The 12581-nt window shown below is 38.9% G+C and overlaps 1 protein-coding gene across 4 annotated transcripts in view; it reads left to right on the top strand.

The window, feature by feature from the left end:
- The window catches only part of LOC131691021 (D-aspartate oxidase), a 95597-nt gene that overhangs the window by 61948 nt on the left and 21068 nt on the right, over positions 1-12581 (top strand). For 3 of the 4 annotated variants that reach the window (XM_058977155.1, XM_058977156.1, XM_058977154.1), the window contains exon 2: positions 8835-9030. In XM_058977155.1, the coding sequence (XP_058833138.1) occupies positions 8843-9030 (188 nt within the window). In that variant the 5' untranslated portion in view covers positions 8835-8842. Of the gene's footprint in view, positions 1-8626; positions 8760-8834; positions 9031-12581 lie in introns of those variants that run through there. The other variant, XM_058977153.1, reaches the window with a different exon arrangement.

Below are 12581 nucleotides of genomic sequence, written 5' to 3' on the forward strand. Positions count from 1 at the left end.
AGTGTTGCATAACGCAGGGCTGTTTTTTGGAACAAAATGTGTTATCATTCAGCCCTTCGCTATGCAAAATCACGATATTATGACAGATGGGCTAAGCGCGGCCGTTCCTTTCAATCGGGGAAGGCCGCGTGGAATTTTGGTGAAATGCGCTAATAGTGTCGTGGTGGTACTAGTTGTCTCTTTCGCTCTACCCATCATCATCAGCGTTGACTCATTTTGCATTGTACGCTTGGGTTCAATGTTTTGGGCGAATGTGTTGGTAGGTAGGGGAAATGGCGGTAAAATGAACACGTTAAGCAAAGTCATTATTTTCTAAGTAATAAGTGAATGAGATATTACAATGACCTTATGTATCTTGTTAGACATGTTTTGTACATATCTGGTAAAAATACTTCGACATAAACACATTTTTTCAAACATGATTCTTGATTTCTAAACATGTCCAAAAATGAGACATGTTTATAGCGAGTGGGTAAAATGAACATGTGGCGGTGGTAAAATGAACAGCTTCTGGTGACCTGCAAAATGTCCACAGCGTTGGCAAGGATTTTCCGATCTATGCTAATATCCCAACAAATCATGAGTTTTGCATACACACAGGGCATTTTGCAGGTAAAAAAAAATTGTCACGGAAGAATAGAATTTTCATGACGTAATATTAACCATTTTACAATCCTGTGGCACTTTTAGGATCTGTTTGAGAGCAACTAGAAATCTTGTTCTATACATGAGATGTGATTATATTGTCTAAAATTTGATTTTTCTTCACCGGTCCGGGTGGTTTTCCCACACACTAAGTACTAAGAAAATAAATATTTTACATTAAGTAGTATAGTCCTACGTCTACCCCATAGGGCTGCCCCTTGTAGTTTTTTACTGAATTTATTGTTTCCATTGCCGATATTTTATATAATTTTCAAACAAATTTAAAAATTCTTGTGAGTAAACCAGAAGCATCCGCACAAGTTTGTATTTGGAATGGGACATCTGGAGCCAATTACCATTCGGTGGTGTTCCGAAAAAAGTTAATTTTTGTGCCGGTCTGACGCATACTCATGTAGTTATATCATTGTAACAAATGTTTGGTTCAAATAGAACCTCACAATTTTTCTTCAATGAAATATATATCTGAAGAATTTTGTGTGTGAAAAGTCTTATTCAAGAACAGAGTTGCCATTTTTGTGGTCTGTATGGTAGAATAAAATAGGTGAGTTTTTGCCATATCGTTTTATTACATAGCGTCGAAGCAAGCTGTGGATTCATAGTTTGGGTAATATAATATCAATATACTAGCACACGAAGCTGTCATCTCAGCGTATTCTGATTTGACTAGTGGCAATTTCGTTTTTGACAGTGCACTACACTGGTGTAGGCGGTGCTACACTCATTCAAACTTGGGTGTAATCAGTCTATCTCTTTCTTTGCACTACACCGGCGTAGCACCAAGAAAAAACGAAAACACTATAAGTTACACCACCTATGATCGCAAATCAGTAGTATAAAGATAGGAAGTCTTATAGAAAACGGGACAAATATATGTTCAAGTGCAAGACAGAAGTTTGAGACATGCGTTTTGAAGAGCAAAGTTTTGCTCGGCAATTCTTTTGCTCCTGAGCGAAAACTGCCAAAATTGTAAATTGTCAAATATTGTTGCCAGAAAATGGAGTGAACGAACGTTTTCCAAGGACAAAGCTCTCCATTTTTAGCCTGTTTTGAAGATATTGCTCGACACATTCGAAAAGTGGTAATTATTTATTTACATATTTTAGCTTTTGGCTTCATCCAATGCTTACTCTAGCTATTCCCAAGGGTGAATATTCTACAATGCCAATCAATTCGAGTAGACAAATCATTCAAGCACAAAGTTTGTATTTCTGAATAAAATTGGTCAATATGTTTTGAATTTTTCATGCTATTGCTGTGGGAGGGTATAAAATATTACCGGGCCTTAGAGGCCCTGTGTTAGGATTTTAGCTTGCCTTCACAAGGGTTAAAGAGAAAATTAAAAGCGAATGAGTATAGTGTGATCGCGGGCGTTCACGGGCGTTGTTGTTGTTATCGCTTTAGAAGTTCGAATTCTATAAAAAATCATGATAAATAGTTATCTAAACAATAACTAAACCAACTAGTGACTTATTTTAGGCGATTTTACGATGTAATTTCATCACACGGATAATTTTGGTGACGTAATGCAATGCATAAAATCAATCGTTTCTTTGAAAAACGAAAATAACGAGATGTAGTTCCTATGGTCAAATAATGCAAAAAACACTAGAGTTATGCCCTTCAAAAAGCTGTCAAAAACTCAATTTACGTTCAAATCACCTAAAATGTCGCAAAAATGTCTCTGATTGCTCAGCTGGTACGTGAAAAATACTAGTGAGAATATCGCGTAACCTTCATATATGAACTTATGTCCGGGACTTCCGGAATTATCGATAGTGGACAATATATTCCAATAATCATTGATTCGCCACCAGTGATCTGTGAATCGAAGTAATTTGATGTTATTTTCAACAGATTTTTAACCTATGAGATATTACGTTTGAGTCGGAGTTCCCCTGGGGCATCAAGGTCCGTCATAGGTAGCCAATGCACAGTGGTCCAGATCGCTAATTTAGGAGGAATTTTTACTTTCTGACAAAACTGTATAATTTAGCCGTATCATGTCTTAGGATGAATTTGTGTACATCAGAAGATGCTTCTTTTTATTGGAATAGTTATTAGGGTAGTTCTAATTTATCTAAAATACGAAAATAAACTTTTTACTGATGAAAGATAGAGCTCCACAGTCTTCCACAAAGTTGTAAAGTAACTTATTTTGAATAAATTTGTTGAATATATTAAAGCTCTATCTCTTTTAGTTTTTGTTATACAAGAAATTTAAAAAATAAGATTAGCGTGTTCCTGAAAAAAACGTTTTTTTAGTATAACTTTCGTATCTTTTACTTTTTGTTAAGACAATCTTTGAACAGCTTATTGAAAACTTCAAGCCGAGTATTTTTCTCCAAGACACCGAAGGTCTAACTTTTTTCTTTAAAAGGTTATGGACACTTTTCTTTAAAAAATTGCCTATTTCCAGGCTCAATATCGCTGATGCGGGCACCTAAAATTGAATACTGTTTCAACCACATGAAAGACCATACATTTTAGTATATTTGAGAGCAAATAAATTTTTTTCAACCGAAATCCTGGTAACAATGCCCACACCACTTGTCAAATGCAAGATGATAAATGAAAGGTAAGCATTGTTGCAGTTGTTAAATTTGAAGAGCGAAATAGAAAAATCGGCTATTTTATGTACTTCAATTCTCATTGGATAATGATTGTAATTGGCAGAATTAAAGAATGTAGAGTAACGACTGCATTTTTAAAACTCAACATAACCATTTATTGTTACGGAAAATTAAGCAACACCATTATTTTTCTTTTCGTGCGAAGTAATCAATTCTAGTCGTTCTTTGGCTGATTGTTGTCTCTGTTTACTCTTTTTCGTCGCTTTTTTACCGTCACCGACCGGTATGCAATGATTTTAAACAATTCATACACTTTGACAGGAATACATTTTACGTTTGCGGATTATTTTGTTAGTTTTGGTTTGCATTAAGGATGCTAAACGCCTTTAGAGAAAGACTCGCCATCTCTATCGTTTGTTTATCTGTCAGTGCCATTCCAATCGATCAATAGACCTGTCAGAAGCACTAAATCCTAAAAAATCACTTCGAACCCTTCTCGAACGAGGGCCATTGACAGGTCTCGTGTTCGATTGTAATCGATAGAGACAGCGAGTTGTTATTTAGAAGGATTCGATGTCGATAGTTTGCATTTTTGGTTCAGTGTATTCCTACCGATTAGTTGTTTACATAAATCGCTCCAACTATTTTTACTTTTTGACGAGATTTGTGAAGTTTTTATCGTTGTTTGTCGTGTTAATCGACTCAGTATTTTGTTTTTAACATTGTTATTGTGCAGTGTGAAAGTGTCTCCTGTTTGCTTCTTTGTTGCGAAAAAATCAACGAAGAACGTAATTGAGTGAACTTCTGTGACTTAACCACCAAACTTTCCACCGACCGCAGCGCCATCTATATTTCATTGTTCGCATTCTCAGATCGGCACGCATTATGGCAAGTGCATGTGATCACTGCTCGAAAACCGTCAAATCGGATGACGACTTTATTGAATGCATGGGTTTTTGCAAAAATGTGGTACATATGCAGTGTGGGAAACAACTTAACAAGCCGTTTTTGAAAAAACTTGCGGAAAACCCAAACTTATTTTGGATGTGCAATGAATGTGTCAAGCTGATGAAGTTTGCTCGCTTTCGCGACACCGTTTCTTCACTTGGATGTGTTATCGCTGCTATCGCTGGGAAAACGGATGACGTCTGTGCTGAGCTAAAGGCCGAGTTATCCAAAAATAACCAGCAAATTTCGCGCCTGGCTAGAAAGGTTTCAACAGCTACTCCAGTCCGGCCAAACTCCGGTACCTCTCGACCACCTCAGAAACGTCGTCGCGAGGATGGCCCTGATCCGAGCAATATTCTTGTTGGTAGTCGAAAGCTAGTCGATAATAGCAACATTTTTACGGTTCCACCTCCCGCGCCGTTGCTCTGGATGTATCTTTGGCGCTTTCATCCTAGCGTTAGCAAAGAGACTGTCGAAAAAATGTCTGAAGAAGGACTAAATTGTAACGAGGAGATAAAGGTTATTCCGCTTGTTAAAAAAGGCATAGACGTCAGTACTTTGAACTTCATATCCTTCAAAGTTGGAGTTCACCCAAAGTACCGTGATGCAGCTCTTAATCCTGACACATGGCCGCAAGGCATACTGTTCAGGGAATTTGAAGACAGCCGTACCCAGAACATTTGGAGTCCGCCGACTGATTTTCCACCGCCTCCAGAAGAAGCATGTACCTCTCTAATGCAACCCGGCCCATCAATGGTCCTGCAGAGGACTCCGCAACGATTGGCCATGCCACTATACCAAGCCACACCGCCCTTGTGAAGGAGTATCGATGCCGATCGCATACTGGGATGCAACGCAGTTGGTACTATGGAAGCCCTCGATCCCCCCGCTACAGTCGAGCCCATGCCGCCAGCGTTCATCAGTCGTCCCGGTCCTGTATGTGTGGGTGGGGAAAGGGTCTTCCAAGCCGCCTTTCTCGGCAAGTATAATAAAAATTGTAACGATACAACGGTTGAACCGATTCACGCTTCTAGCTCATCGTACGAATCTCGCCGCAAGCTGCTACCACCCCGTTCCTGCTCTCCGCATTCCGCCATCGGGTTCCAACGCATACTGGGACGCACTGCAGTTGGCACTATGGAAGCCCTCGATCCCCCCGCCACAGTCGAGCACTTGCAGCCAGCGATCATCAGTCGTCCCGGTCCTGTGTGTGGGATGGGTGAAAGGGTCTTCCAACCTGCCGCAAATGGCAAGTATACATCTGTTCCGAACACTTCAAGCGCTGATGTATTCTTCGCTTCCAGTTTTTTGCCTTTTGCTCCGACATCTTGTTATCAGATGCCAACCATCTCTCTCGACGACGACGATAGTCGTATTTTGGGGCGCGACGCAGTTGATTCGGGATGCCTCGAATCCCTCACCACAGTCGACCAGGCAACCGTGAACCGTTCCGATACTGTTCGTGAGATTGACGAAAGGATCTTCCTACACGGCAACATGGCTTCGCTCTCTGCTGTACCTGATCCGTCCTCCAACAACATTCTTGCAGCAAATGCCAAACTGAAAGCATCTTGTTCCCCAGGTCCAGATGGTGTTCCCTCGATTTTTGTCAAAAAGTGCATCAGCGGGCTTCTTGAACCACTTCGGCGAGTCTTCGAGCTATCACTCACTACTGGTACATTCCCTTCCTGCTGGAAAGCAGCGCACATGTTTCCAGTTCATAAAAAAGGAAACAAATCGAACATTGACAATTATCGGGGAATCTCGTGTTTAAGTGCTGTATCAAAACTGTTCGAACTGGTTGTGTTAGATCCTGTTTTCTTTCACTGCAAACACTACATTGCAGATGACCAACACGGTTTCATGCCTAAACGATCGACAACGACAAACCTGCTCTCGTTCACAACATATGTAATGGATGGATTCGCTGACGGATTGCAAACCGATGCTATTTATATGGATCTATCTGCGGCCTTCGACAAAATCAACCATGATATCGCAATAGCGAAGTTGGACAAACTCGGCATTCATGGACAACTTCTGCGCTGGTTTCGTTCCTACCTCGATGGAAGGCAACTCCAAATCAGCATTAAGGACTGTCTATCTGCACCCTTCTTCGCTACATCCGGCATACCACAAGGAAGCCATCTCGGTCCAGTAATATTCCTCCTCTACTTTAATGACGTCAATTTCACATTACAAGAAACGCCAACCGACTCAGTTTAACTACCATTTCTTCGGCTCGAGCATTCCAAGACACTCTCACATCAAAGATCTCGGAGTCATCATGGATTCGGCATTAACATTCAAACCACATACGTCATACATCGTGGATAAGGCATCACGACAGCTTGGGTTCATCTTCCGAATAGCGAAAAACTTCAGGGACGTATATTGTCTTAAATCGCTTTACTGCGCGTTGGTCCGCCCAACGTTAGAATATTGTTCAGCTGTTTGGAATCCGTACTACCAGAACGGGATTGACAGAATCGAGGCTGTCCAACGCAGGTTCATACGCTTCGCCCTTCGTCATCTCCCATGGCGAAACAGATTTCAGCTGCCGAGTTATGAAAACCGTTGCCAGCTTATACACCTCGATACACTCAGCATTCGGAGGGACTGCTCTCGAGCCCTGTTCGTCTCGGACTTACTCTCTGCCAGGGTGGATTGCCCTACAATCCTCGGACGTCTGGATCTTCAAGCCCGCGTTCGAGCTCTCCGTAATAACTCCCTTCTGCGAGTTCCGTTCAGGAGAACCAACTATGGTTGCCAGAGCGCTGTAACCGGACTCCAACGAATTTTTAACAGTGTGGCGACGGCCTTCGACTTCAACCGGACGCGGAATGCTATAAAAGCGAAAATGTTGTCAATTTTAAAATGTAATTAGTTTAAGCAACCACCATTGGGGCCAAGGGGCTTGTTGGTGAAGGTAATTAACATAAATAAATAAATAAAATGAAAATGGCGGTTCCCAATTTTTCTATGTTTAAGTACAGTTGTTATTTTTCTTCGAAAAAACCGATAAAGGATATGAAGAAAAACAAACAACTGACGATACAATTATTTTTATCGGTACCTTTTCTCATTCCGCTCTTTATGTTTATTTCCAGGGTCGCGGACGCCATGTTTAATTTTACATGTATAAAAGTATTACACTTAAAAGTGACGAATGTTCCCACCTTTCTTTCCCTTCATCTTGATTTTCGGGTGGTGCGAAGTGGCGCATTATGGTTATGTGTCAAAATCGCTTCACTAGCGCCACGCTCGGTGAGATGGCGCATTTTTCATAATTTGAATCGACCGTTTTTTTCTGTGGGCGATGAAAATTCATCTCGTGTTACGTCTGTTTGTCTGTGGTTATACCGTTCATTTGAAACTAAGTGTGTGCAAATCGGTCCAGCTAACTTTGGGAAATTGATTGACATCTTTTAACATACACATACGTACACACATGCATACATACACACAGACATTTTGCGATCTTGACGAACTGGATCGAATGATACATGACACTCGGCACTTCGGGCCTCGGTTGAAAAGTCGATTTTTGGAGTGATTATTTCTTTATATAAGAAAGACAAAAACATGGTCCCGCAATTTTTCAAAGGCCATCCAGATGTTCAAAAGAAAAGATTTCCAAAATCTTTGTTAAGATAGTTATTTTATTTTATTTTGGTTTATCGCTTCTTTAATTTTTTATCATACCAAATAAGCCACTGGTGTCAGTGAGAGACGCTCAGTGAAAAAAATATACGCATCAATGCCAATGCCTTTCGCTCATTTTAACAATCGACCATGCGTATTCATCTAAAGGGTGTATGAAATTCAATCCGAAGACGCAATATTCTGGTCTCATCAGAAACGGAGAGATTCTATTATTATCTAAGTATGTATCAGAATATGTTTTCGGGCATATAGCCGCACTGTCTACTATCTCACATATTGCATTGAACGCCATAGCGAGACAATCGGCTCATTGTTTGCAAGGGAGTAGCTATGAATCTCCTTTTTATGCTACTGAGCAGTTCCATAGCTATATGTGTTCATGTCAACCGGGCTCAGTCATATACAACCTTTGGGGTTTTATGACGTAGAATTGTTTTATGCGGTTAGTACTTCCTCCTCGCTCTACCAAATTACGTTTCAGAATGGACTGGGACGAAACATTTAAGTTGTTTAATTATCTAACATCTGCTCGAAACACGGCAGAAATCGTCGTCATACGACGCAAAGCAAACTATTTTATTAAAGAGCAGGAAATAATTTTAACATCAAGCCGTCAAAATACATTTCCTTGCCAAAATAGTCCAACGAGGAAACGATTCATTGTCTATGTACAAGGCCTACATCGTACACTTGAACTTTCGCTTAATTAATTTACCGTTCAACAACCGATGCCTACTCGTTCATTTGCTTTAGAGCAGCCGTGCATCCGTTCACACCAGACTATGATTTCCGTACCTAGCATAAAATGTGAAAGCAAATAGAGCTTATCTAAACATCTCGTAGTAGGCATCAAATTCTCGATAGTCCAGGCATGTTGTGAATCCACCAAAAAAATCTTGATGATTTTGGGTATATCCTTCAATAGACAAGAAACAATTCAAATCGATATAATAAGACATCCTTTCATTGCTGTCATCATTATAGGCTTAAATATGAACCTATGCGTGATTGGAGCTGGAGTGGTCGGACTGACAACCGCCCTGGAGCTGCAGCGGGAGTTTCGAAATGCAAACATCACCATAGTGGCCGACCGATTCGAACAAGACACCTGCAGCGATGTAGCAGCTGGACTGTTTCGCCCTGGGACCAGTTTCTGCGGACCGACGGAGGATATCACTAGGTGAGTTTGATTCCGATATTTGCGATTGTGTTACATAGGGTATCTGTTCCTGAATACATCTCTGCTTCTGGATTTGTCCGGGCCAATTGAATGTATCAGTTAGAACACTGTCTACTATCTCGCATCGGCTCCAAAGGTAGGATGTGAAGAGGGACACATGGTTCGAAAATTTGCTGCCCTCAACACTAAACATTTCTCACATTCGTTTTGTTATTATATTAAGAATTAAGATACCTATTGACTGCCTATGATCGCAAATGAGTCCCATAAAGATAGGAAATCCCATAGAAAACAAGACAAATATGCAATCATGGGTAGTTGATCGCAGGCCGTGTAATTAATTACATAATCTTATACCTGATTTATGAGCTCAATAAACGATCGTCCATCCTAGTTCTTTTTCTCTATATCGTTTGAGATATTTCGGTTCGGCATGCGAAATGGTTTTAAATTTAAAGGTGGGTTTTTGCGAATATATTTAACCTGCTTTCGAGTCTCCAAGGAAACTAACGATCTGGTTGTGTGGTTAAATTTATCAACGGCGATAGAGAGTCGTTGAACTTTCAAATCGACCAAATAAGGGTTGAAGACTTATTTCGTCGTACACCTGTCTGATTTGATCGAATTCGGAAATAGCAATATGTCTGTCCAGTCCCAATCCATCAACATTTCAACCAAAGGAAGTCTATTTATTTATGTAAAATAATTTTACACTGGTGTGTACAGTCATGACTAGCACAGTGCGGTGCAAGAAGAAAATAACTGTGGTAGAAACAAACAAACAACTAATTTTAATATTGAACAATAATTAAATCAGTAGAGGTGCTGAAACTTGACGGAAAAACTAATATCAGATTAATATTGCAAGGAAAAAAAATAAGGAACTAACCCATCTGTGCAAAACATTATAGCAAACGAACTTGCCGTGCTTTATTAATTCTGACTTTTCGTGCATACCAGAGCGAAGCACCGCTTATTCGCCACACATATTTTATTGGGTGTTTATAAACTATAAATATAGGTGCGGAAATATAAACAGCCACACCAAAAATAGAAAGATTCACCAAGGAACGGCCTTACGCCAGAGCCAGGCAAACGCGGTGAGCAGATCGCTGGTAGAATATCTACACGCGCCGCCGTTGGGCTGAGTTAGTGTGGGTATTCTATAGAAGCTAGAAGAAAAATGCCATGCAAATAGGTATGTGCTACCATCGAGCATTTATAGAAGCCATAAATTACGCAACTAGCAAATATGCAAATTAATTGAAGTGGCGCTACACACCAGATCGTCTACATAGGAATATTGCCTTTTTGTTTGAACCACCTGTTTTCCACATTTCCCGCAAATGGTTAGTGAGCACGCCGTCACGCAGTCAGTCAGGTTTCAGATGTTTGCCACTTGTAACCTGGGTCAACATTGATTGAATATAGTGGTCGACCTTGTAAACTAACAATCTTCTTCGTACATGTAGTTAGCTGACATTTTAGCCATTAGTATTTTTAAGTAGACCTGGTAAATTTCGACATGACAAAAGATTATATTATAGGGTAGTTCAATGAATTCATTTGTCGTAACGATTGAATTTTTTTAGAGATGGTTGGTGTTAAGTCAGACCGGACTAAGTCGCAAAACATCAAAAAACGAGATAATTTCAGCTACATTCGACTTTTGCCAAATTTGAAATATGTAATAATAAACAAGAATAATGGAAAAAATTAATTTCCAACCATAATGTAAAGGATGCTGCGATTCAAACTTTAAACTCATTTTTCTCGAAATCAATATTTTGTCACTTAGTCCGGTCTGACTTAACACCGACCAGATGAAGGTACACTGAACTCATTTTTAGATCAAAAACTAGCTGTAACCCGGTGCGCTTCGCTACACCCATCAGGACTAAACGAAATAGTTTAAATATACTAAAAATAACAAAAAAAATGTTACAAAGAAGAAACTTATTATAATTCTCGCGGATAGACAATGTTCTTGGATTGACCACCTGGAGCACAATCAAATAAATTGTTCGATTTTCCTACACACAATCGTTTGAAATCCCTTGGTATGATTCGAATTCGAGGTAGCAGTACATCTGCTCCTTTATATTTTCTAGTTACAATGGTCGCTTAAATGAAATTTTTCAATCAAGGCACAGTTGTGATGGGTCGATGTTGTGCAGTAACTAATACAATAGGCACACAAAGTTTCAATTGCAACACGTGTGATGCACAGTGTTTCAAAGCATAGTTTCTACGATCAAAATTCAATAGCTCCTGAACCATTGGTTTTGGAGAATGGATTTTTTCGAAGAAGTTTCTAGATATAAATAAGATTTTGTTATATAATGAATTGAGTGATTAATCCCTCTAAAAGTGAGATAGAAAATTTATTTCCCCAAATTATTTAGCTAGAAGCTCGCGGTCTTCAGTAAAGTTCTAGAAAATATTATTGTGAAATTTTTTTTCTGAAGATGCTAAAGCTCTGCATAGTAACAGTACCGAGATATGTAAGGTTGCTTGAGATAGACCCCTTAAAAACAGTTTTTTTCAATATAACTTTTTGCGATTACTTTTTATTATTAAAAATGTTCTTCTTCAAAGTAGTTGAAAGCGATAAAATACACATTTTTTATAACAACGATGAATCTGTAAATCTAGAAACAACAAAGTTATTGTCAATTTTCGAATATTTTTTGGTAAATTTACACATTAGGCAACTTCTTTAATCGCAAAAATTCGCAGATGGCTTTGATTACAATTGAAAGTACTAACTTTTTTCTTTCGATAAAATATAAAAATCTTCGTCTGACGGAGACTGCTGGGTAGGTTAAGTACCAATACTCAATATTACCATCTCGCGCTGAAAGTCTGGTGAATCGACTGAATTAAATAATTCAACAGGATAATCCATAAATTTATATGCGTAATCGAATTTCCATCGATTTTATTTTGGATGGAGTAGTAAATGAAATTGAAGTCAATATACGCAATCGATTAATTCTTCAACGGATTGTATTATCTATATCTAACTTTTTTAGGCGAATTGACCTGCGAAGGTGACTATAACAATCATTCAATAAAAGAATGCACATATAGTGGAAAGTTCTGTTTTCGAAACCTAATTCCAATGATACGAAGACATTAAGTAGTGTTGGTGGCCGTGGGTAAAGTTAATTCATAAAAATGCCACATTTAAAAAAAATATGTGGGCGATACTGAGAATTCACTTTCCATATAATCACTGCACAATTGAACAATATTTCTTTTCAAAATATATTGGACCAATCGTTTTCAAGGTGTGCACAGTACTTTTACATATTCCCAGGTATTGATCGAAGCTTTTATTTTTTTCTTGATATTTGAATTTTTTGTAGCATTCTGCAGCTAAAATGCAATTTACATAAAAAAATCATATATCTTGTTTTTGTGAACAAAGTTATGATTGTTAATGATGTAATGATATGAAGGAGAACTGTACAAAATTTTAAACAATTTGGTTCAGTAGATTTTGAGTTATGCTGTACATCGCATTTTTTCGAGGTGTCTCTTGAAGA

This window comes from Topomyia yanbarensis, chromosome 3, assembly GCF_030247195.1.
Source record: "Topomyia yanbarensis strain Yona2022 chromosome 3, ASM3024719v1, whole genome shotgun sequence".
NCBI classification, from domain to species: Eukaryota; Metazoa; Arthropoda; class Insecta; order Diptera; family Culicidae; genus Topomyia; species Topomyia yanbarensis.